At 37.6% G+C, this 26,759-nt stretch overlaps 1 protein-coding gene and 1 pseudogene across 2 annotated transcripts in view; both read left to right on the top strand.

Annotated features, from left to right (window-relative positions):
* Positions 1–3,377: 3,377 nt before the first annotated feature.
* Positions 3,378–26,759, top strand: part of WDR35 (WD repeat domain 35) — a 56,608-nt gene continuing 33,226 nt past the window's right edge. The window contains exons 1-12 of one of the 2 annotated variants that reach the window (XM_061433237.1): positions 3,378–3,546; positions 4,223–4,340; positions 12,015–12,086; positions 13,567–13,659; positions 15,168–15,296; positions 16,101–16,234; positions 17,105–17,270; positions 17,397–17,542; positions 20,709–20,834; positions 21,826–22,011; positions 24,605–24,637; positions 24,999–25,059. In XM_061433237.1, the coding sequence (XP_061289221.1) occupies positions 3,523–3,546; positions 4,223–4,340; positions 12,015–12,086; positions 13,567–13,659; positions 15,168–15,296; positions 16,101–16,234; positions 17,105–17,270; positions 17,397–17,542; positions 20,709–20,834; positions 21,826–22,011; positions 24,605–24,637; positions 24,999–25,059 (1,288 nt within the window). In that variant the 5' untranslated portion in view covers positions 3,378–3,522. The remainder of the gene's footprint in view (positions 3,547–4,222; positions 4,341–12,014; positions 12,087–13,566; positions 13,660–15,167; positions 15,297–16,100; positions 16,235–17,104; positions 17,271–17,396; positions 17,543–20,708; positions 20,835–21,825; positions 22,012–24,604; positions 24,638–24,998; positions 25,060–26,759) is intronic. The other variant, XM_061433238.1, reaches the window with a different exon arrangement.
* LOC133257396 (E3 ubiquitin-protein ligase RNFT1-like) lies at positions 6,751–10,763 on the top strand (annotated as a pseudogene).

Consider the following 26,759-nt stretch of genomic DNA (forward strand, 5'->3'; position numbering starts at 1 on the left):
ACTGATTTTTGTTTCCTGAGTCCAGTATAGGGAGCCTGTGATCAGGTGCCAGAAAACATATAGGGATGTAATCTGGTGCTGAAAAAAATACACATACATTTGAAAACAAATATGTATTACGCAAATATATTAAGTTTAGTAAGGATTTCTCAGGGAGACCTATTTTGTGCATTTGGCTAGGCACAATTGGCCAAAAGGAACATCACAGGATATATAAAAATGGCCTTGGAAGCAGACAGGAATGTTGGGATGAAAAAAGCATATTGGCTCATTTAAAGTGTGAGCACCAAAGTAAAACAATTTAAGACTGAAGAAAGATCTGATTTTAGCTCCAGTTTAGATCTGACAGGAAAGGCACTAGGATTTATTGTCAATTTCCCAGGATGCTGAAACAACAGACTCAGGTCAAAGGATTTGAACATTATTTGCTGGGGATGGGGAAATAATTCAGGCAGGGGAAATTAGATAAATTGGAAGGACTGATGTCCTTTTCATTATAGGGGACTGGAATGCAAAAGTAGGCAGTCAAGAAACACCTGGAATAACAGGAAAATTTGGCCTTGGAATACAGAATGAAGCAGGGCAAAGGTTAATAGAGTTTTGACAAGAAAACCCACTGGTTATAGCAAACACCCTCTTCCAACAACACAAGAGAAAATGCTACACATGGTCATCACCAGATGCTCAACACTGAAATCAGATTGATTATATTCTTTGCAGCCAAAGAAGGAGAAGCTCTATACAGTCAGCAAAAATAAGATCGGGAGCTGACTGTGGCTCAGACCATGAACTCCTTATTGCCAAATTCAGACTTAAATTGAAGAAAGTAGGGAAAACCACTAGACCATTCAGGTATGACCTAAATCAAATCCCTTATGATTATACAATGGAAGTGAGAAATAGATTTAAGGGACTAGATCTGATAGAATGCCTGATGAACTATGGAATGAGGTTTGTGACATTGTACAGGAGACAGGGATCAAGACCATCCCCATGGAAGAGAAATGCAAAAAGCAAACTGGCTGTCTGGGGAGGCCTTACAAATAGCTGTGAAAAGAAGAGAAGTGAAAAGCAAAGGAGGAAAGGAAAGATATAAACATCTGAATGCAGAGTTCCAAAGAATAGGAAGGAGAGATAAGAAAGCCTTCCTCAGTGATCAATGCAAAGACATAGAGGAAAACAACAGAATGGGAAAGACTAGAGATCTCCTCAAGAAAATTAGAGATACCAAGGGAACATTTCTTGCAAAGATGGGCTCGAAAAAGGACAGAAATGGTATGGACCTAACAGAAGCAGAAGATATTAAGAAGAGGTGGCAATAATACAAAGAAGAATTGTACAAAAAAGATCTTCACGACCCAGATAATCACAATGGTGTGATCACTCATCTAGAGCCAGACATCCTGGAATGTGAAGTCAAGTGGGCCTTAGAAAGCATCACTATGAACAAAGCTAGTGGAGGTGATGGAATTCCAGTGGAGCTATTTCAAATCCTGAAAGATGATGCTGTGAAAGTGCTGCACTCAATATGCCAGCAAATTTGGAAAACTCAGCAGTGGCCACAGGACTGGAAAAGGTCAGTTTTTATTCCAGTCCCAAAGAAAGGCAATGCCAAAGACAATGCCTCAAACTACTGCACAATTGCACTCATCTCACATGCTAGTAAAGTAATGCTCAAAATTCTCCAAGCCAGGCTTCAGCAGGACGTGAACCGTGAACTTCAGATGTTCAAGCTGGTTTTAGAAAAGGCAGAGGAATCAGAGATCAAATTGCCAACATCCACTGGATCACCGAAAAGGCAAGAGAGTTCCAGGAAAACATCTACTTCTGCTTTATTGACTATGCCAAAGCCTTTGACTGTGTGGATCACAATAAACTGTGGAAAATTCTGAAAGAGATGGGAATCCCAAACCACCTGACCTGCCTCTTGAGAAATTTGTATGCAGGTCAGGAAGCAACAGTTAGAACTGGACATGGAACAACAGACTGGTTCCAAATAGGAAAATGAGTACGTCAAGGCTGTATACTGTCACCCTGCTTATTTAACTTATATGCAGAGTATATCATGAGAAACGCTGGGCTGGAAGAAGCACAAGATGGAATCAAGATTGCTGGGAGAAATATCAAGAACCTCAGATATGCAGATGACACCCCCCTTATGGTAGAAAGTGAAGAGGAACTAAAAAGCCTCTTGATGAAAGTGAAAGAGGAGAGTGAAAAAGTTGGCTTAAAGCTCAACATTCAGAAAACAAAGATCATGGCATCTGGTCCTACCACTTCATGGGAAATAGATGGGCAAACAGTGGAAACAGTGTCAGACTTTATTTTTTTGGGCTCCAAAATAACTGCAGATGGTGACTGCAGCCATGAAATTAAAAGACGCTTACTCCTTGGAAGGAAAGTTATGACCAACCTAGATAGCATATTCAAAAGCAGAGACATTACTATGCCAACAAAGGTCTGTCTAGTCAAGGCTATGGTTTTTCCAGTAGTCATGTATGGATGTGACAGTTTGACTGTGCAGAAAGCTGAGCGCCGAAGAATTGATGCTTTTGAACTGTGGTGTTGGAGAAAACTCTTGAGAGTCCCATGGACTGCAAGGAGATCCAACCAGTCCATTCTAAAGGAGATCAGTCCTGGGTGTTCTTTGGAAGGAATGATGCTAAAGCTGAAATTCCAGTACTTTGGTCACCTCACGTGAAGAGTTGATTCACTGGAAAAAGACTCTGATGCTGGGAGGGATTGGGGGCAGGAGGAGAAGGGGACGACAGAGGACGAGATGGCTGGATGGCATCACCGACTCGATGGATGTGAGTTTGAGTGAACTCTGGGAGTTGGTGATGGAGGCCTGGCGTGCTGCAGTTCATGGGGTCGCAAAGAGTCGGACACGAGACTGAGCGACTGAACTGAACTGACTGACCTTCGTTTGACCAATGGGCGCCAGCCTACCAAATCCTGTAAAGTACCTTTCCTTTTCACAATGTTGGGACTTTGGGGCTTACACAACACCCCATCCTTACGACCTCATTTGAATGGGCGCCCTTACTGAGCTGGTACTGAAACCTCAGTCGAGTTCCACCGCGACCGTCCGAGGTCGAGGCCTTACTGAGCTGGTACTGAAACCTCAGTCGAGTTCCACCGCGACCGTCCGAGGTCGAGGCCGGTCCTCGGAGCCCGTCCGGACCAAGGACACCTGAGGCTACGAGGCAGGGAACTAACAGTCGCGGCGCCGGCCGGGTCCCTGGGCAGGAAAGCCCAGAAGCAAACCCACCAGGTCCAACACCGGTTTGGGCCCGCGACAAGAGCTCTACCAGCAACCCCGACGTCCGCGCAGGCGTACTACGCCCGGCGATGCGAGGGCAACGCCGGAAGTGTCCCTTCGGCGCCCCGGATGCGACCGGGAGGCGGCGGTTGCCAGGGCGACGAGAGCTTCCCAGAGCCGCTGGTACTCGCGATCTGCAGCTTAGAAGGTTTCCCGTGGCGGGCTTTGACTGCTGGGGTCGTCCTCTCGGGGTTTCCAGGATGTTCTTTTACTTGAGCAAGAAAGTGAGTTTCCCAGGGTTCGCCCTTGCTCCTCCTCTGGTTTCTCAACCTGCAGGCGATTCCGGCATTCTGCCCGAGAGGCTATGCGTAGTGATCCAGCCTTCGCCATCCCTTCTTTCACCTTCCTGCGCGGTCCAGCCTCGGACTTCCCTTTGCCGGTCCCTGAGCCCACACAGTCCTTGGCGGAGCCAGCCGCTCTCTCGCAAGATCTTTCCCATTCCTGCCCCTGGTTAGGTCCTTTTGTGGGGGGGCCCGCAGGGCAGATCACTGTGTGCGTCCCTATCTTTCTCTACTTCACCTGTTGCTCATCAGATGATTTAAACTCGTTGGATCATCACGGGCCGCTGGGCGGGGAGAAAAGTAATAAAAACGTAGGCAAAGTGTGTGTGGAAAGGGAATAAGGATTTGGAGGTAGAGTTTTATGCCTGCTTTACCTCCCCTGCGTTTTAAAAATCCATCAGGTCATCCTCATTGGGTTTCTTTTTGCAGTCACTGCCCTTCTTCTGTGGGCAGTTCTTTGTCTCTTTCCCAAATGGGCTCCGGGCAGTTCAAGGGACTATGCTTATTTTCATAACGGTTCACATTTCTGCAAGACCGTTTCTTCTGCAGTCTTCATCTTCCGTAGACTCACTACCAACCCCTTCGTTAAAAGTTGTGAGTGGCTGTGGTTGCTTTTCAGGTTGCCATGTCCAATAACGTGAAGCTGAAATGTATATCTTGGAACAAGGACCAAGGATTCATAGCATGTGGTGGTGACGATGGATTACTGAGAGTTTTGAAATTGGAGACACAGACAGGTAAATGAATGCAAGCCCAGATGTTTGAACATAAGGGAAAATCATTTGTTCAGAGAGATTTGCTTATGGTATTTGTCAGTATGCAATTCTAATTCTTTCAAAAGGAAAAAAAACCCCAACATTTTGGGGTGTTCTAGAATATTTTTGTAAGGAAGTTCAGAAAATATCGAATGTAAACCTCAGATGGCTTTTGCTGAAATTATCGCTGGCAAATGAAAATGAATGAAGGATGAAGACTAAGTCATTATATTGTCTTGTGCCATGTTTGTTGATTGTGCTGTATCATTAGGAGTCTAATAAAAATGACGTGAGTCACCTTTTCAGTGAGGTCACAGAAATCTCACATTTTGGCAGCTTATTTACAGGCCTGTGTTCTTTCTGCTTTTCAGATATGTAAATAATTACGCACTTAGTTCTCAAGAACAGAACATGGGATTAAAAAATTGTTTTATTAAGAAGTCTCTTGTGTTTTACAGCTTGATTTCTCTTTTTCTAGTTCTGTGGAATCATAGCACACAGTTTCACATTTCTTTATTATCTAGTGTTGCTCTAGGTTGAAGAGCTAGACAATCCCTGATCTATATAGGAGATCCGGATAAGGAGATTGAATTGGAACCTGAATTGGAACCTTGGCTCTGCCGTAAGACTTCTGAATACATTTCAGCAAGTTTCTGAATATCTTTGATTTTAGTCCAATCTTTTGTAAAATTTGGGTTTGAACTAAGTTACATTTTGGATTTCTTACCAGCATTGCTTCTCAAGCTTTATCAGGTATAGGAATCATCTGCAGAGGTTGTTAAAATGGATTTCTGGACTTAGCCCCAGAGTAGAACTGGAATGGGGTCTGAGAATTTGCATTTGTGGTGATACTGGTGTTGCTGGTTCTCAGACCACACTTTGAGTAATACTGTTTTACAGCTTTGAAGTGATAGTTGTAAATATAATTAAGCACTTTCTGTGTCTAGGGTGTTTAACCTTTACTGTCTAATTTGACCTCACAGTAATCTTGAGAGGTAGATATTTCAGATGAGGCAACTGAGGTACTGATCAATGAATAACCTGCCCAAGGTCACATGGGAAATAAGCGACACAGCTGAGATTTTAATAAAAGGAATAGAAAAGAATTTTACTTCAGCCAAATGGAGAGCTGTAGCCAGGGAGGTGGTCTCTCAGATGATTCTGAGAAACTATTCCAAAGAAGATGGTTTTTAGCGTGGTTTTATCTCCTGTCCGAACAAAGAATATCAGACACAACAGGGAGGGTGCATTCTTTTGAGGAATTTATTTGCAGTGAGTCAGTGTGGCTTTGGCTTCTGGGAAGGGAGCCTCATCATTGAAGGAGTACTAGCACTGATGTCCCAGGAAGGGCAGCATGGACCTCTGTCTTTAGGATGGACATTCTTTACTTCTGGACAATGCACACTTTTCTTTGATGGTTAAAGCAGATATACAAGTTATGTTTGATAGCTTAAAAAACACACTGTTCTAATTAGCATGAAGTTTAAGTTAAATAATGTATAAACCATTTTGACTTTCCCATACTGCAATATGTGAAAATTTCTTCCGTCAAAACTTAGTTTGTCTCAATTTCAAACCTCATTTTTAACCACTACATGGAGGGCTCATGGACGGCCTAAGCAAAGAGAGAATAGTTGTTTTGATGTGCTAGATTAATCATATGAAAAAAAAGCAGATTTGGAAGGTAGAGACTTATATACCAATTTGAGTTTGTCTTCTGTTGCTTAGTAATTTAATCTCTCAGTGCTTTAGCTTTCTTAACTGTCTTAAAGGAAAATAACTTTTGTGTGTGTTGCATTTCTCAAATATTTACAAGTATATGCTCATATGTGCATGTACATATACATATTTTGCCTAAAATATGTAGGAAGTTTTAGTTACATTAATAAATGGATGTATTATGCTTAATATTGAAGGCTTGTCAAGAAAAAATTACTTCTTTTCCTTTTATACACTTCTGATGAAATGTGGTTAGAATATTCTTTGAAATTTGTGAGCAAGATGAAAAATAGATTCTTGAATGGCTTGGAATATGGAGTTAATTATTTGTTTTAAAATTTAATAATGAGTGTAAATCATGTTGAAAGAGAGAAATATAAGAAATATGGCTGGATGAGTCTTTAAAAGGTCAGTCTATTGTATCACAACTATTGTTATTAAATACGATAATAATAAAGTAATAAAGTTACTGTTACTCCAGTAATCATCACCAGATATTGATTGCTGAGTACATTTGAAACACTGTGATATGCTGAAGATGTGGCTTTGTAAGTGCCATTTTGGTGGTTGGCTACAGAATAGCTAAATTATTATCATTCTTCCATATAATATAACAGTCGTCTACATCAGTAAAATACCTACTATAGCATTATTTTAATGGCTGTTTAGTATTCCATTTTGTTGATATATATAATGATTTATATATCCAGTTCTAGTGTTGGATATTTAGATGTATCCACATAAGTTGTTCCCAACAATATCTTTGTATCCAAAGATCTTTGCTAAAGATGTTTCTTTGCATGGACCTTTAATTACTTTCTAGCATACAGTTCTAGAGGTGGAATTTACTGGATCAAAGGTCATGTAGATTTATAAAGGTCCTCATATGTTTAGCCAGTTTACCTTCTAGAAGGCTTGCATTGCTTTGCATTCCCTGTAGTGGTATTCCCAGTTTTCACTCTTGCTTTAGAAGGAAAGGAACTATTAGAACCGATAGAACCAGTGTTTGTCCCCATCTTGTTACCTCAGGTTAAGATGGAGAGGTGGGTAGTGTTCTCTCACAGGCCACCTTTCACAGGTTTTGCTGGAGCCCACCTCCTCTTGCCTTCTCAGGGCCCTTATTCCTTTTTAATTCTCTCTCTCTTTCCTTTTGAGTATCAGTCTGCTTTCTCCTTCTTTTCTCTCCCTTGCCAGCCACTTTCATGTTACAAAGCTAATGGGCAGCTTTTTGTTTTTTTGTCCTTATGCACATTTGACTGGTTCTTGAACTGTTGTTTTTTCAAGAAAAGAGAGAATTGCAATGTTTTAAATTATTGTTATATTTATACATATTGCTATCCCCTCCTTTATTTTCTTATAAGTTCTCAGTCTCTTTTACCAGATTCTCCTCTAACTGTTGGAATTCCTGAGAACTTGCTTCTGGGCTCTTTTCATTTCGCATTCTCTTTAGACTTATTCTTTCATTCCCATGGCTTTAAATGCCCTCTGTGGAATGACGATTCCTAAATATATCTCTCCAGCCCAGTCCTGATTTATCAGACTTGGACATCTCCTCAAGAATCTTTCACAGGCATCTCATACTGAACTCTTGACCTTCTCCCGTTTATCTTCTCTCACTTGTCTCCATTTCAGTAAATATCTTAAATTTCACCCATTTGCTCAAGCTAGAAGCCCACTTCTTCCCCCCTTACCATCATCTTCATCAACAACCCTATGCTTCTGTCTCCAGATTATCGAATCCATCCTTTCCCTTTGTCCTCTTCTGCCCCTCCAGTCCCAGCCACTATCATCTCTCACCTCAACTGGTTGAGAATCAACTTCATGGTTTCTTGCCTCTTTCTTGTGTGATCTTAAAACAAAAACAAAAACAAAAACAAAAAGAACCAGGTCATGTCATTTCCTTTCTAACAGTCTTTAAAGGGACGCCGGCTTGGGCCAGAGTTGCTTGTGGTGGAATTTGAGAAGGGCCCTGACTGGAGATGGCATCTCTTGCTCTTCCTGCCACTGCTGCAGACGGCGCAGTGTTCTCATCTTCATGAGAAGAAATATTGCCGGAAAGCAGGCATTTGAGTCAGAGAAGAAGTGTTCCAAGACCATCCAAACCACCTGTGTAGCCATCTGCACAGCCCTCCAGGAACTGCAGGCAGTGGGAGTATCAGCTTTCTGACGTGCCCATGCAGTGAGATTGACACTCAAAGCTTCCTGCCTTTGTTCTAGGAATGTTCGTAATCCAGACCAACTCCATACTTAAAGAATGTGCTGCGAACCCAGGCTCCAGAAACAGCAGGTCAGGGGCCCATAGCTGTACCCGTGGATGTGTGCATAGTCACTTGTAGCCAGTCATGCAGCGAAGCCAGGCAGCTGAGTGATCCTGCCTGGGAGTCTGTAGAGCCTATAGCAGCTCCTTCTCAGAATCCCACCATCTCTTCAAGTGTTGCAAAAATGTCTTCTTCACATTTCAATCCTGCTTGTCAAACTCACCGTGCAACACATAATGCGAATTTCTCTTGCAGTTGGGCTGCTGACCACTTTCATGAATGCAAAATGTGAAAACTGATGTTAATGAACGTCAGCCAGGTTTTCCCAAGATGAAAGTGCTCAGAGACTCGGTGTGCTTGGTTCCTCGTTTTCTGAGCAGGGTCTTCTGTTTTCCTCTGTTATCTCTCTCATTCTCAGTGACTTTATTACCGTTAACCTTTGTAAATCCTTTGGATCTTTTGAGCTTGTGGGAGATACTTTGAATGGTTTGAATTGCTGATTTCATTCCAAAATTTCCCTTCATGGGTTTCAAATGCCTTCTTTTATTGGTGCCTCCTTTCATCATGCCTTTCAAATCCAAGGGTTATTGATGCTTTGAGAAGAATTCTGTCAGTATTAACAGATGCTTGTTCCCATGCCAGTTTGTTTGCTTATTGGCTGTGGGGAGTTTAGTAATGTAACTCCGTGGAGTCTTGAAATCTTGGTGGTTTTACTTGACCTCACTGAAAACTTTTGAGTTTTTTTCTTTTGGATATCTGAGCTTTCAGACAGATTTTGCAGATATTTTCTGCATAATAAAGTTCTAGAGTTACTGCTAGCAAAAGACAATATTTAGATGTGGAAACTATTTGTTCACCATGTAAAGGAGAATTTAAAAAATGTATTCTCATGTATGTCAGAATATGTTTTGTGAAGAGGCTACACTTCATGGTTTAACAAATAGAAAACATGCATGCAATGCAGAATTTTGAATTCAGACCATGTAAGCCAATGGAAGGATGGAACTGCTTCATCAAACTTTCAAATATGTTGGGTCTTGCAAACCCTTAGAATCACGTATCATTAATTTTACTTGATTATAGTGATTGTGACTATAGGCATTAGAATGGATTTTCAGTGCTATAAGAAATATGTTTTTATGAAATGTTTTTAGAACTAGAATAAGGCTTAAGTGTGTAGGTACATTTTTAAAGAGATTCAGTGAGTAAGAGAACCCATTGTTAAAAAAACAAGGTTCAACCTAATGTGTATGTCAACATTTATTCTATCCTAATTGTTTGAGAAATGATTGTGAAGTTATATATGTGTATTCTTGTTCATGTTACTAAGACAGTAACTAGATAGTTAGAACCAATGGTTTTAGAGGAACTCAGATTTTTTTCCCTCTGAGATTGTTTTCAGAATAAAGAATATATTTCATAGTAATTTTAAGATACATGTTATCTGAAAGGAGAATTTTCTTGAACTTATAAAAATTCCCATTCTCACAAATTCTTAAGATTTTCATAAATCAGTATTTTTAAATGAATGCTTCAAATGGTATATTTTACATGTGACTATCAGATTTTCTGGGAGAAGGAAATGGCAACCCACTCCAGTACTCTTGCCTGGAAAATTCCATGGATGGAGGAGCCTGGTTGGCTACAGTCTGTGGGGTTGCCAAGAGTCAGACACAACTGAGCTACTTCACTTTCTTTCTTTGTATAGTTCCTTTTGGAGGAGGAAATGGCAACCCACTCCAGTGTTCTTGCCTGGAGAATCCCATGGACGGAAGGGCCTGGTGGGCTACAGTCTATGCGGTTGCAAAGAGTTGGACATGACTAAGCAACTAACACACACACACACACACACATACACACATGTCAGATTTTCTAAGTGAAGATTCATTTACTGAGAAGACATTTTATGTTACTATATTCTGGATAAGAAAGCTATGCTACATATACACAATGGAGTATTACTCAGCCATTAAAAAGAATACATTTGAATCAGTTCTAATGAGGTGGATGAAACTTGAGCCTATTATACAGAGTGAAGTAAGCCAGAAGGAAAAACACCAATACAGTATACTAACACATATATATGGAATTTAGAAAGATGGTAACAATAACCCGGTGTACGAGACAGCAAAAGAGACACTGATGTACAGAACAGTCTTATGGACTCTGTGGGAGAGGGAGAGAGTGGAAAGATTTGGGAGAATGGCATTGAAACATGTAAAATATCATGTAAGAAACGAGTTGCCAATCCAGGTTCGATGCACGATACTGGATGCTTGGGGCTAGTGCACTGGGATGACCCAGAGGGATGGTATGGGGAGGGAGGAGGGAGGAGGGTCCAGGATGGGGAACACATGCATACCTGTGGTGGATTCATTTTGATATTTGGCAAAACTAATACAATTATGTAAAGTTTAAAAATAAAATAAAATTATGTTACTATATTCTTCTCTGTAGTATGATTAGTAATCCAAGAGAAAAAGTCACTTCAAATAATAAACAGCCTTTAAAGGCTTACATTGCACTTTGGATAACAAAAACTTTTCACTGCTTCTTGCAAAGACTTCAAATTTTTTTCTATGCCTATCACTTCTGCCTCATCTTATGCCATTCTCCCCTTATGAACTATGTAGGCCTTCTTTCAGTTTGCTAAAGGCTCTAAAATTCTACCCAGGGGCTATTGCATTTGCTGCATCCTAGCCTGAAATACTTTGCCCCTTTCCGTAACTGGCTTGGCTTTTTCCAGTTTATCCCTTGGTCTCAGCTTAGATACCATTTCTTCAGAGCTCCTTCCTTGGTTCTTCCTCCCTCCAATCTAAATTAACTCCCCCTCTGTTTCTTGTCTCTTATTATGCTTTTACTTTTCCCAGTTGATAATTTTATATATGGTGGTGGTTTAGTTGCTAAGTCATGTCTGACTCTTGCGAACCCATGGACTGTAGCTTGCCAGCTCTTCTGTCCATGGGATTCTCAAGGCAAGAATACAGAAGTGGGTTTCCATTTCCTTCTCCAGGGGATCTTCCTGACCCAGGAATCGAACCCTAGTCTCCTGCATTGTAGGTAGATTCTTTACCAACTGACCTGCAATGGAAGCCCAATTTTATATATATGCATATGTATTTATGTGGGTGTGTGAGTGTCTATTTAATATCTGTCCCCTCAGTACACTATAAGCTTTCTAGGGGGAAAAGCCTTTTTTTCATCATTTTGTATTCAGAACCTTCCACAGTGCATAGCGGAGTGTAGACATTCAATAAATGTTTGTTGAATGAATGAATGAATGAATATGATTCTGCAAAATCTAATAAAAACTAGTTTCCCAAATCTTTGCTTTTTGATCTCACTTATGCTTTAGAGTTTTCAATCTAAAATCATAAATACTTCTTTTTTGTTGTCTTTTGGGAAGGAATAAGTAGCAATAATAATTACTAATTATATTTAATATGCTAAATAAAGTATTCTTTTATACATCTTGCTTTATTTCACCAGAATAATATCTTGCAAGGGGGTACGTGTTTGTCCATGTTTCTACCATGAGAAAAATAAGTCAGAATAAGGCATTCTTTAAAATATTATTCTAATATTATTTAGGAATAGGAAAAAAGCAAGAAATGTCAAAATCTTATAATCTGTCACTTTTATATATTTGCCATAGTATGTTTTGTTTTTGTTTTTTCAGATGATACAAAATTGAGGGGTCTTGCAGCCCCTAGTAACCTTTCTATGAATCAGACTCTCGAAGGTCATAGTGGTGAGTCATGTAAATTTTTAAATCATATTTGAATAGTATTTTTAGCTATTTAGAACCGCTTGTGTGTGTATGCTTAGTCGCTCAGCCGTGTCTGACTCTTTGCGGCCCCACGGATTGGAGCCTGTCAGGTTCCTGTCCATGCGATTTTTTAGGCAGGAATATTAGAGTGGTGCCATTTTCTTCACCAGGGAATCTTCCCGACCTCGGAATCCAATCAGAGTCTCCTGGAGCCAAGGGGTCCAGTCCACATTGCAGGTTGTTTCTTTACCCGCTGAGCCATCAGGGAAGCCTTAGAAATGACTTGTGCGTGCGTGCTAAGTCGCTTCAGTCGTGTCCAACTCTGCAACCCCAGGACTGTAGCCCACCAGGCTCCTCTGTCCATGGGATTCTCCAGACAAGAATACTGGAGTGGGTTGCCATGCCCTCCTCCAAGAAATTACTTAATGCAAAAATGTCATTGTTTAAATGATGGTCTTATTTAAAGTAATCACTTCTGTTTAGCCACAATTATGCAAAAATGTTGTTTTAAACAATGGTCTTATTTAAAGTAATCATTTCTGTTTAGCCATAATTTACATGGCCTAGAGTCATTCAACAACTTTCACATGATTAAATAGCATCTTCAATAGGTATGAAAAAAATAGCTATTATTTTATATATTAAAAATACTATCTGTCTATGGATAGGATATCCTCCTCTTTAAGAGTATGTTTTATGGTCCCAGATTAATGTAGACTGAAGAGACATGACACCTGAATGTACTGGATGATGCCAGACTGGATCCTGAAATGAGAAAAACAGCTATCTATCATGGACATTATTTGGACATTTGATAAAACTTAAATGTGGACTGTGGGTTGGAGATAATAGTGTATGTGTTAAAATTTCTAATTTGTAAAACGGTTTTGAAAGAGAATGCCCTTGTTCTTAGGAAATATACAATAAAGTATTCAGGGATTAAAAAACTAAAAAAACGCATTTGTTCATATAACCCAGAGGTTTAAGATATGCTCAAGAGTGTGTTACTAATAGAATAGAAAACAAGGTGTGGTGCAGGGGGAGGGATTCAGAGACATCTCTTTGACAAATACCACCCCCTCTAAAGAAAAAAAACAAGTACTTGGTATGATGTCCTTTGGGCATCATAGTCCTTGGGAGTCAGGCTAATTGGGTAAACCTTACTTACATTTGTATCTGTCATCAGATCTATGGCAGCTCTTATAGCTGATCCTAATTGGTCCCTTAGCCGGCATAAAATAGGAATAAACATGAAAATTAGTATTAGGCATTGTTGTAGAAGCAACTGATAATACTAACTGTGTTCTGTGAACATTTTTGAGTAACTTTAGACTGGTTAATTGCCCAGAAATGGTACTGATTTTAACATACTCTTGGCATTTATTATAAAAATATAAATTTAAAATTAATTGTAGCTTCTTTTTGCTTTTTTAGTTTCTAAACTGTTTTTATAAATTTTTAGGTTCTGTTCAAATTGTAACATGGAATGAACAATATCAGAAGTTGACTACCAGTGACCAAAATGGGCTTATCATTGTTTGGATGTTATATAAAGGTATATTAAGACAGCTTATTTAATCTTCCACAGATTGGAGTTTGGATCACAGTAGTTGAACGGAGAAATAACATCTTTGAAATAGACCCTTTTTAACCAGCAGTAGGAGTTCACGGGGGGTGATATTTCCAGATTTATGGATTCCTACTTTTCCCTTTAACCTTATTTCTTTTGAACTGTGACCGTGCATTAAGGAAGTGAATTATGTGACGGTTGATTATCTTCAAACTGAGCTTAGACTCTTGGCAGAATAGTTTCTGCTTGAGATAGCTCTTTTTTTCAAGTTTCCAATAAGAATTCATTTCTTTGTGGTCAGTGACTGGAGTTAGTTTAGTAGATAAAAACACATTTATGAAGAAGTCAAAAGCAATAATTCATTTCCTTTAATGAGTCAATTAGCTTCCTTTTCCTTCATGGATATAGATTTTTATCTCAGCTCTGACTGCTGGCTCCCCATTTGTGCCTTTTGCCCAGAGTTGAAAGAGTCAGAGAAAGATTAATTTAGGTGTATCACTGTTACCAGAAAAATAACTCATAATACATGTTCTCTTGAGGCCTGTAGGCATCATCTTTGAATGAAAAGGGTACCTTAGCTCATGTGTGGTTTTAAAAATGCTTAGGGTATATACCTTTAAAAAATTCTTAATTAAAATATGCTGTAGTGCACAAACTCATCTATTTTTAAAGTTTATGTCTGTGTATGTGTGTGTGGGGAGTAGAATGTGAAGGTACACAAGATTAGAGTAGGTCCTCTCTGAGCCTCAGTCTTGATGGGTAATGCCCTGTTCTGACTAGTTTTTCCATGTTACTTAATTACTTGCTTGGCTTTAGGCCAGAATTGTATGTATGGGAATGTAATAAAGCCTTTTAAAGAACAAAAAGAAAACAAAATAGCCTTATGATATGCCTCACATTTGATTATACCTTGAGACAAGTCACATCTCACTTCAACCCCATGTAAGTAAATACAAGAACGTTTTTGTCACTCAGGTTTAGTGATGTGATATCACTAATGTGACGTGAGCTTAAATTTTTTTTCAGTCTTCTAGTTTTTACATAATACGCTTACATTTAACATGCCTACAGTTAATCATTGGAGAGTTTGGGTATACTTACGAAGTAATTGTGGTTATTCTGTTTTTTTCCTTGCTTATTATCTGAGGTGCACTCAAGTGGGAAAAATCAGTCTTTGAGAAAAATCACTCCTTTTGGCCCTTTGGAAGCAAATGAAGTTTTATTTTTTAATTGATAGAAAAAAAGAGAAAAAGGATAGGCATTTATTGTGTTTTCTGTGATAATCTTTGAAGCAATTATTAGTAAAGGCATGAGTTATTTTTTTCATTTTGTTCTGTTGGATTTGAAGATTTTGTAGTTTAATGTCTTAGGTTGTGGAAAACTTTGCAGTTATTTGTCCCATCGTCTATTTTATGGAAAGTTTCCAACTCTGAAGTACCGTTTATCAGATGTGAAAGTTTTGACTTGCCATTTGTTTTCCTTTGTGAATACAGGCTCTTGGTATGAGGAGATGATCAACAACAGAAATAAGTCAGTGGTTCGAAGCATGAGCTGGAATGCTGATGGACAGAAGATCTGCATTGTATACGAGGATGGGGCTGTGATAGTTGGTTCAGTGGATGGTAATGTGTTTTGCACCCAGAGCTAAGGTCAAGATTTACCTGAAGTTTTGATATTTAGAGGTTTAAATGTTATCATATGTTAGCATTCTGACAGAAAAATAAATACGAAAAGAGAAAATAGTTGCTGTACAATTTGATGACATAGAAGAACCACTTAAGTCTTACTGTTTAGCCCGTAAGTCGTGTCTGACTCTTTTGCGATCCCATTGCGACCACATGGACTGTAGCTCACCAGGCTCCTTTGTCCATGGATTTCCTACGCAAGCACACTGGAGTGGGTTGCCATTTCCTTCTCCAGGGGATCTTCCTGACTCAGGGACTGAACCTGTGTCTCCTGCGTTAGCAGTCAGAGGGACTAAATCAGAATAGGTAGAGGGATTCACTTTAGATTGGTGTCTTGTTGGGGACATGTCTTCCTTTGTATTAGGAGGCAAAGCAGAAAAATAAGTGTGGATTCACTTGTGTTCTGAATGTTTGAAAGTAGGAATGGGTTTTTTTTGGAGAAAGCTTTTATTTTCTTTCCAAAGTAAAAGGTGAATTCTTCTGCTAATTGGGAGTAAGGTTCTGAGTCAGAATTTAGAAGAGAAGGGAGAGAGTTGGAAACAGCTGCTATTTCAAATGCTTAGTAGGGTGTTTGGCACATAGTAGGTGCTCAGTAAGGATCTAATGACTGAATAAATTAAACAACTGAATGCTGTGAAGAATGTGAGAGCCCTTTAGGGAAACAAAGATTTCTAGAGCAGTTGTTAGAGAATCGTGACCTTGAAATTTTAGTGAAATAATTATGTTTTATGTTTGTTTTAGGGAATCGCATTTGGGGAAAAGACCTGAAGGGTGTGCAGTTATGCCATGTAGCATGGTCTGCAGATAGTAAAGCCTTACTTTTTGGAATGGCCAATGGAGAGATACACATTTATGATAATCAAGGGAATTTTATGGTATGTGTATATATACTTTTGTTTTTACAACTTTGTATGCTTATCTTATATATCATTTTTATATGTGTACACACATTTATTCATTATGATAATTTGTGTAATCAAGATAGTCTTTAATTCAGGTTTTTTTTTTCCTGAATTTGTTTTATTAAGAAAACATTCTGTGTTGCTTCAAGGTAAATTAGTGATTTTAGTTCTGATTTTTTGATAGCTGGAAGGGACAAAACTGCAGTGTGTCGAAACTGAGGAATGATGGGTAGGATGATGTGAAGTTAACCTTTGTGTCTTCTAATTTCCAAAGCCGAAGTTTACATGAGATACCAAAGATATTTTTTGTAGCAAGGTATTAAAGCTTGTGAAAAGGATGGCAGGCTTATACAGTAAGGGACAAAAATCAGGTCCTGGAAAGAAAGCAAAATAGAATAGACTAGGATAGAATCTCAAGGAAAGCTCTGGCTTTGTGAGATCTAGCTGTGGCAGACCTCTGACCTTACTTATGGCGATTTGTTTTTAGTCAGGTCAAGACATCACATGAATCCACTCAGTGGAAGTGATAATAACCAGTATCTACATATTGCTATTTGCTGTTTGACACTTTGCTATTTTCAAAGCACTTTTGTATACCTTTGATCATTTGAGTCTCACAAAACTCTATGAACTTTTTTTTACTTTTAATCCTCATTTTACGAATTGGGAAAACTGAAACTCAGGTGAAGTGATTTGCCCATGGTTGGTGAATCAGTAAGTGATGCAGCTTGCATTCAAAACCAGATTTTCACATTTCAGTGTTCCTTCTATAATAATACTCTATTCACACTAATTGTACTACTGTTTTCAAATATAAAATACTGGCTCACTGATTTTATTTAGGTGAAAATGAAGATGAATTGTTTAGTGAATGTCACTGGAGCAGTCAGCATTGCTGGAATTCATTGGTACCACGGCACAGAGGGTTACGTGGAGCCAGATTGCCCCTGTCTCGCCATCTGTTTTGACAATGGGAGATGCCAAATAATGAGACATGAGAATGACCAAAGTATGTAATTTTTCTTTTTTTTTAAATGTGGAGAATTAAAAAAATATTTAAAAAATTGTTCTTAAGATTATAAAAAGTTCTCTCGGCTAAATATTTTACCATTATTCCTTTTTTTTTTTGGCCTAGATCCTGTTTTAATTGATACTGGCATGTATGTAGTAAGTATCCAGTGGAACCATACTGGCAGTGTCTTAGCAGTGGCAGGCTCCCAGAAGGTCATCACTCAGGATAAAGATGTAAACACTGTGCAATTTTATACTCCATTTGGTGAGGTAAATGTCTCATTAAAGATTTTGTCTTTCTTTCTTTCCATTTAAATATGCAGTGAATAAGGTAGGGGAAAAAAGAATGGAGGAAGGGATATACACTTGTCACTTTTTTTTGAAAGGGACATTTTAAATAAAAATGATCAACTATTAGGTGTATTTCTTTGATTAATATCCTCATAAGCCTTCATTTTATCATGGAATTTATTTTATAATCTTTACATTTAGAAAACCAGATGTTTCATGTAAGAAATCACTGGGGAATAGTTATTGAGAATATTTTCTCCGTAATATGCATATGCATCTTTTTCACAGGTGGTTTTTGAGTTGTTTTTAGTGTAATTTAGTTGTTTCAGATTAATTTTAGGGGGTTTTAACATGATATATTAAATGTGGATAGGTATTAAATATACATTGCAGTCTGTCCTTCTCCCAAACTTCTGTTTCAATCTGTTGTGAAATAATTGCTTATTTTAAGAAAATCTATCTTAAGAATGAATCATAGGTGTTACTACATTAAAAATAAATACATTTTAAAAAATAAATACGATCCTTCTCAGTATTATTATTAATAAATTTAATTTTCAAAGAGTTTTCTTAAAGCAGTAGTAAATATCAAATAGGAGAATTAATATGTTATACACTTTAAATTATTTAGAAAGTAAGAATTTAGTCACTAATAAGTATTTACCTATTTTATTTTCTAACCATAGACTATACTCGGTTTCTTTTGGATATCCTGTTGGTTTTTATAAATTCATCACAAACTTCAATAATTTCTATTTTTGGCTATACCAAAGTCTGTACCAGTTGTTTTTACTATGTTAGTATTTTTTTTTCTGTATTTTAATAATTTCTGTCAGGGTAAACAGTGGTGTCAGAAGATGCTGAAGGTTACCTAGTAGAATGTTCTCTAGAGTGTAGGCGGTCTCTGTTCATTATCAGCTAATAATATTTCTGGTAGATGCTAAAAGCTAAGGAAAAACAAAAGTGCAGTTCTCAAGGTTCCTAAATAATTAAAAATCTGAATTCTGGTTATCTCAGTATTTATAGCTTTCTTTTAAATTCATGTTCTTTGTTGGTTATTTCTATCTGTTGCCATTGGCTTATTTATCACTGTATTATTCAGCTTATTTTTGTTAGTTTAGTCTTCTCTAGGTAACATGCATTCAAAGGCCCATATGCTTTATCTTGCAAATCACCGTGTTATGTGTTAAATTGAAAACTGTAAGTGGCTTTTGGTATACTTGTAATTAAAAATATCTAGCCTAGTCCTCGGGGTATTTGGTCACTTAATATTTTTTGAATAAGTGAATATATAAGGTATTTATTTTTGGATCTATGTTATTAGGAAGAACTTGAAAGGAACTTAACTAGAGATGTCAACTTAAGGAAAACCTCAGGGAAGAATTCACTTTTGATTCTGAGGGCTAGGATCTTCTGGTCTTTTCAGTGTGGTCTTAGCTATGGGAGGGGATAACAGAGTGTGGGGTTTGTAGTCTGGCCTGGCTTTGGCTTTGAACTCTGTTTCTACAGTGCTGTTACACTCAGAGAAGTTACTTAACCTCTAAGACTCAGCTACCCTATTTCCTCAAGACTCTACTGTAAACATTAAATGAGGTAGCAGTGGGAAAATGCCTACCACAGTGCTCTGTGAGTGCTCACTAAAAGTCAGTTGTTCGTCCTTGCTGCTGCCACCACCTGCCATGTTGGCAGAGTGAGATGGCAGCCTTCTTCTCACAGTGTGGGTGTCAGTACCAAGAGTCATGTTGTGAGAGCCTGTTTGTTTCCTCTGGCTTCATACAGGCAGCAGGACAGATAGAGTGCACCCTCCTAGGTTAAAACTACACCCTCCCCCAACCCATTGGATGCCATGGCAAATGGAGTTTAATATATTACATTTGATTTTAGAGCATATCTGCTTAAGAATGAGGGATACCAGTATAATTTATTAAAATTCTGGGGAGTATACTGTTTTGTGAAATACACATAGATTAAAAATGTTTTCTTTCTATGGCCACATTAAAAAGATCTTTGTATTCATCTATTCATTTGCTAATTTAACCTTTAAGTATACTGTCAGTATACAAAGAAATTCATTTGATTACATTATACATTTATTTACTTGATAGATTTTTTATTTTTTTGTACTTGTTTACCAAAGAATCTATTAAGGGATAGGGAAATAAAAGTGAATATGAGCAAGTTAGTGCTGTCAAGTAGCTCACTGTCTAAATTCTCTGGAACCACAGAGGGAGGCAAGAAGGCAGGAAGTAGTATTTAAGATGTGTCTTAAAGGGTGAATAGGAGCACTCCAGGAGGACAAGGAATAGTTGGATGGGAGAGGCTTGGGGGAAAGGATTTCAGGCAGAAGAGAGATTATATGGGCCAAAGGAATGGAGGCAGAGTAGTTCCCTCACGAGGAGAACACGGTAACTATGGTTAACTCGTAGAGTATTGAGCCACAGAGTTTTGGGCAAATGGGGGAAAGGCATTGTATACTACTCCAGAAAGTGTGATGGTGGGTAGCTACTGATTTTGAAAAAGTATTAAACATTTTTAAAAGCAGACTAGGATATGATTGGATTGGTGTTCCAGAATGATAATCATGGTAGCAGGGATTGAATTGGAAGGGTGGGAATGAAAGAAGAGAGTAAAGGTAAATTGTAGTTAGGAGGCTACTAGATAGTTCAGTCAAGAAAGAAGGCAGTTGTGACGAAGGAAAGGAGTGAAAGCAAAAGGCTGGGCGTCTGGTTGGCTGTTGAGGGCAGGTGGAGGCCGAATAAGAGGTGGGACTTAAGGACTGAGTTTACTAAGAAGCACAATTCTTTCCAACCCTAAATTGGGATGCATCTTAAAATCAAAGTTGTCCTATTTTAACTTGCAGCAGTGTGTTTTTCTTTCCTAAGTTGGACATAAAAATAAAGATGCATATTTAAATCTCTGGCATCTTAGATTTGATGAAATTTGATACTGAATTCTTTGGCAATAGTTTGTTAATTTCTCCTATCATACATTTGTTTTTCATTATAAAAATGGAAGGAAACTGATTTGAAGTATGTAACAACCTTTCATAAAATAATTTTTGTACCACTTTTGATCTCTGTGAAGTGATAGGTGATATTTTATTTAAATTGTGATACTTTAGGTTAAATATAATTATTTTTTTCAGCATCTGGGTACTTTGATGGTTCCTGGAAAGCAAATGTCTGCACTATCTTGGGAAGGAGGTGGACTGAAAATTGCACTGACTGTTGATTCTTTTATATATTTTGCAAATATTCGACCTGATTATAAGGTGAGTATTAAGAGCAGTTGTGAAAAAAAAGATGTTTTTTATTATATAATTTTATTATGGTTGAAAGTATAGTCTCTGTATTTTGTATATATTCATAGCCACTTTGTTTTAGAAAGCAGCTGAAAGGAGGCTTTTCAGTGTGAACAGCGTAGAATTAGTAAACTAGTAAACTTTTCTGGAATACTATATATAGAGAGTACCAAGAGTGTCAGCGTGCCGTGTGCCCCCCGAAGCAGTAGTAAAGACAATGATAATAATGTTGACACTGAATATCAATTTATCCAAAATTATGTATAAATTTGTCGGGAGAGGGAAAGCTCTAAGTTCTGTAATCAATACACATATGATATGGAAATCAAAACCAAAACAGTTTTCAGCTAAAAGAGTTGTAAATGGCTACCCCGAGGAGGAAATTAGGCAGAGGGGGTCCTGCATTTTGTTTTGTGTTAAATAAACCATGCAGAATTATTTGACTATAAACTGTGTACATATGCTACTCTGATAAAAAACAAATATAAAAAATGTAGATGAGAGAAAAAAGGCAAAGCAACTGTCTTTGAGTTTTGGCTTCAGGACTTGGAATTGAACTTCAGAAGGGATCACTCTTGCTGTAGTCCCCCACACGGCTATTATTGACTATTGAAAAATCTGAAACTTTCACCAGTGAAGCTTAAATCTTACAAATTAAAATGAGGAAAGTTAAGCCCAATTTATTTTTGCAGTGCTTTTTTTTTTTTAAAACTGTGTTTATTACTTTTAGATTTGTTATTTTAGTGAGAAGAGATATGAAGCTGAATATTCAGTCCCTCTCTTTTCTATTTCTAAAGGATTACTTTTGTTAGCACTGATAAAACACATACCTGCAATATTTCTAGAGGAAGAAAATATAATAATGTGACTTTCCCAACATTAATTGCTATTTCTCTCTCCTTTCTCTTCCCTCCCACTTCCCTCCTTCTGTTCCTCCCTTTCTTCCTTCCTTTCTTCCTAGTGGGGTTATTGCTCAAACACCGTAGTTTATGCTTATACCAGACGCGACCGTCCAGAGTACTGTGTTACCTTTTGGGATACAAAAAACAATGACAAATATGTTAAGTATGTGAAGAGTCTCATTTCTATTACTACCTGTGGAGACTTCTGCATTTTGGCAACAAAAGCTGATGAAAATCACCCTCAGGTAGGTGTTCCTTGATATCTTAAAACTTAGATGGGTTTAGTACTTGGCTGAATTAGGCTCTAGTTATCTATCTTCTCAAGCATAGCCTTTCTACTGGCAGGTACAGAAAGTATTGGGTCTATTGGCCAGGTCTGTCTAGACCTCTGTTTGGAGAGTTCTGTGGCTCCATTGGTTCTCTGTCCCCTGATATTTTTTCTCTGATCAATTAATCCATTGGCAGTTTATGCTGACTGGTACTGAAGCTTTTGATCTATGAAATATATTTAAAATACCACAGTCCTTTTCCAATTTAAAATTCCATAAATAAAAATGAAAAACCAGATGTCTAGTACAAAGGCTCAAGAAATGTAACAATGGCCATTTATAACAATTTGAGTAGTTTTGACATTCAGAAATGTACTTTTATGTGGAGTTATATTGCTTTAAAAGTCAATGTCTCATAACATAAAATACGTAATATAAATAATGCCCTTTAAAAAAGCCTGCTAGCCATTTAAATATTTGCAGAAGTATGCACATTTTTCAAAAAAGGACTACCAGTGTCTTTGATAAACTATTTTATCCCACTAAAAAGCATAGAAGTTTTAGTTGAAAGCAGCCATTTGAACAGTCACACTTGGCTCTGTTCTCTCCTGAAACTCACTGAAACAAAGGGAAAGGTATTTTTTGCAAAGCCACAAGCCCACAGGGACCAGATAGGGTGAGGAAACAGCAACATAATTTTGGAGTTTAGAGAGTAGGGGGATTAGTGGTAATTACCTTAGCAGACCCAGGAAAGTGGAATCCTCTCTCCATCAGTGGAGAAAGGAAAAAAGCAACCAGTTTGTATCACAGAATCCCAGAGACATGAGATTTGATGGTGGTACCTGGTAGGAGAAAGAGAGTAAGCAGGAGAGTACTTTGGGGGAAAATAAAAAGGGTGTATAAAGAAGCAGATTTCTAGATTCCCTCCTTCTCTGAGCCCCTGAACAGCTGCCCTTCTCAGTCCCGGGGAGACTGGTTTGCTCTCCAGAGAGGATACAGAAAGTCTCTGCACTGAGGGGCACTAAGCATAGGGAAGGGTAGAGGGACTCTTGCTGAAAACAGGGCAGTTAAATGGATGCTACCCCAATCTTCTGTTCCCACTTGGTTCCAGAACAGATTTCATGGGATCAGGAATCATACTAGCATTTGACTTGTCAACTTAAAATACTTTGGAGAATTGCTTTCAAAATTCTGAAGGAAAATGTTTTCCCACCTTGAATTCCATACCTTAGGTAAACAATTCTTTAAGTATAAGGGTGAAATAAAGACACTTTTAGATGTACGAGATCACCGAAAATGTACCTTCTGAGCTTCCTTAACTTCAGAAGGGACTTCAGGATATGGTTCACCAAAATGAAAAACCAGGAAAGAGGAAGAAACAAGGTCACGTGACGAGCGTGGTGAGGAGTGGTACCAGCTGACGGTTCTGCACGTGCTGAGAGAGTGGATCACCAAAGCAGAGCAGGCCACGCAGCTCCAGAAGAAATTCAAGATGAAATTAATACAATATTTAGTGTGGTTGAGCTCCTGAGGGGAGACATACGTAGCTGGGAGATAATGGGGGACTTGAGTTAGTATGAAATACAGAGAAAACTAAGCAAAGAGAAGAGAAATAAAGGCAATTATCCACAACAGGGAAAGCAAAATATGCTTGAGAGGAAAATAAATCATGTTGTACCTGACTCAGCTGTGAACAGCATTTATGGAGTCAAAATAATGTAGTCCCTGAATTTTTAAAAAATTAAAGTTGTTTAAAAATTGAACTGTAATAATACCAGTGTAAGCCCTAAGTTCTGATATAACGAAGTTATAGTGGAAAGATGGAGGGGTGAGAATGTGAGATGGGAGGCTGGGCAAGAAGGGTGACAGACGGGCGCGTGCTTAGCTTTCCCAGTGGGTGTGGTGCGTGGTGTCGCAAGGTGAAACAGAGTGAAGAAGCAGCGCTGTAAACACGTCACTTCGCTTGTGCAGGTAAATATCGAACGAGTGAATTACAGGAGCTGAGAGTAATTACTCTTGGCAGCAAGAAATGGGAAGTTGGGGGGATTTCGTAAGAAGTCTTATTTGGTTCTTTAAACTATGAGCTGAGCATGTGAATGATAAGCATGTAAAGCACTTGTATTTTGTGGCAGTAAATAAGTTTAAGCAGTGGAAGAGTAAATCATGATATTTTAGTATAGTTTTTACCATTTAGTTTATGTTTATGAAATTAAACAAGTTTTGAGACACTGAGAAAAGAAAGCATCTGTGCATAAATAGAACATTGAGAATGGGCTTGTTTGAAAATATTATTCTAATGAGAAAAACATCTGTATAAAATAGTATTCTTAGTACTAGATATGGAGAAGATGACTAACAGCAAAAAATGAAATTATCATTAGAATTATCTTATGTAAAGTATACATTATGCTTGATTATTTTTCCTAATAGGAATCATTGATAATTATTTGTGTATATTTAACTTAAAAATAGCATTTTAAGTTATTTTCAGTGGGTTGGATAATGTTTTTTTTCCTGAATTAACTGAATTTTTCTGAATTTCTCATGTCATTTATATATTGCTTCAAAGGAGGAGAACGAGATGGAAACATTTGGTGCAATGGTAACAAATTAAATTAGCCTTTATATAGCTGGTTATAGGATAAAAATGAGTTTTGAAGTTACAGCTGATCAGCAATTTTAGAAATATAAATAATGAAATGTAGTCAGTGTACTTGTGTTTCTTAAATGGTCTCTTTAAAACCAGTGTTCCACTATATCTAGAAATCAGCCTTAGTTTAATTTTAGTTTGTATTTCTTTACTTTTGTGCTATAGATTATCTTTGCTATTCTTTGTATTTAATTTTTATCAATTCTTTCTACGTTAGTGATACTTGAAAAATAAATAAACATGCTTTGTTAAGCGTTATTTCTTTTATTGTGCATAAGCAGCAGTTTTGATACTTTCTGTTTTATTTGTTCAGTTTGTTCTAGTTCTGTGTAATTCTATTGGCACACCTCTGGATCCCAAATACATTGATCTTGGTAAGGAAATGTTAATGTTTACTCCATCTTTATTCAAGTCTTATTTGTAAACTAATTTTAAAATGTAATAATGGTATTATTAACTAGGATGTTATTCTCTAAAACAAGGATGAGCATACTTCCTAGTGTGCTTGGTTCAGGTTTGGTACCAGTCTATGCCTGTTGTCATAGTAAAATCATTAGTAATGTCCCATTTCACTCTCAGAAGGATCCTGCTTAGTACAATAATCATAAGTTTACTCCAGAATTCACAATAATCTCATGACTGCTATACTGCCATTATTTGCTTTTAATGGGAAATATAATTGTATGAGGATTGGATCCAATGTGATGATTAGTATGTAATAAACTGAGGATTATAGAAAGAATTTTGCCATGAAACCACTCTTATTACTAATAAACTGCTTGTAAATACCTCTCTTCCATAAAGAACACTTTAGCTGCTTGTGGAAGAGAGTTTTGCCTGTTCAGATTTTTCTGATGAAATCAGTCTATTAATAGGAACAACATAAAAAATTTTCCTGACTTTTTGTTTTCAGAAGACATTTGTTGCTTTAGATCTATCATGCCCTCTAATAGCTCTGGAAGTAACCACAAAAGTTTCCAAATCTTATTCTTAGTATTTTGTCAAAAGTTGTTACCAAATATTTTATTGCCATTTCACTATAACTTCCAAAATAATGTTTTTTAAGAGCATGCTAGTTTATTGGATATGGTGTTAGAAAAAATAGGTTTCAAAAATTGAAAACCCATTGAATTATTGAATTATTTTCTCAATCTGAGAATTAGTCTTCTTTTTTTTTAAGATTTCACATTGAGCCTTAACAATCAATTGTTAAACTCTGCCTTCTAAGTATTTTGCTAAGGACTTTGAGTGATACAAGCAAATGTAAAACACACTTGGTGGTTTTGTTGCTAAGTCGTGTCTGACTCTTGTGACCCCATGGACTGTAGCCCACCGGCTTCTCTGTCCATGGAATTTTCCAGGCAAGAATACTGGAGTGGGTTGTCATTTTCTTCTCCAGAAGATCTTCCTGATCCAGGGATTGTACTGGGGTCTCCTGCAATGCAAGCGGATTCTTTACTTACTGAGCCACCAGTGAAAAATACTTAGCTGGTCTCAAAGATTTTATACTCTATGTTTAGGGCCTTGGTAGCTGATTTTTCTTTTCTTTTTTTTTTTTTTGGTAGCTCATTTTTAAGCATTGAAACTTTTCAGCTTCTTGTCTTATGTTCACTGTTAGGTTTGTTTATATGTTTCTCTATATTTATATATGTACATTAATGGTAGTATTCTTTGTAAATGTTAGTATTCTTTAGCTTAAAATTGTTGCAGACTCTTACCACATGAATATCTTCTATTTATTAAAAATGTGAGTCTTAAATGTAAAGGATAAATTATGTCAATCTTCAGATTATATGTTTTTTCTTTTTAATATCAAAAGTGTTAATATAGAATCATAAGGATGATAGGGTTAGCCTCAAAGTAATTTTAATCACAGGCAGTCTGTGTTTTAATAAAGCCAGATGTAAATCTTTTACCTTCAAAAAATGGCAAATGCTTGAGGGCATGATTATTTGTATTTTTGAGTCTTGAGACTTTTTTATTTTGCGGTCTTGCTGGCTGAAATTTTAACAAGCAGTTCTTTCACTGCTCTGCAGTAAACCCAGCCAAAGACTCAACATTTTTGTTTCATACA

The sequence above is a fragment of the Bos javanicus genome, chromosome 11 (assembly GCF_032452875.1).
Source record: "Bos javanicus breed banteng chromosome 11, ARS-OSU_banteng_1.0, whole genome shotgun sequence".
In the NCBI taxonomy this organism is placed as follows: domain Eukaryota; kingdom Metazoa; phylum Chordata; class Mammalia; order Artiodactyla; family Bovidae; genus Bos; species Bos javanicus.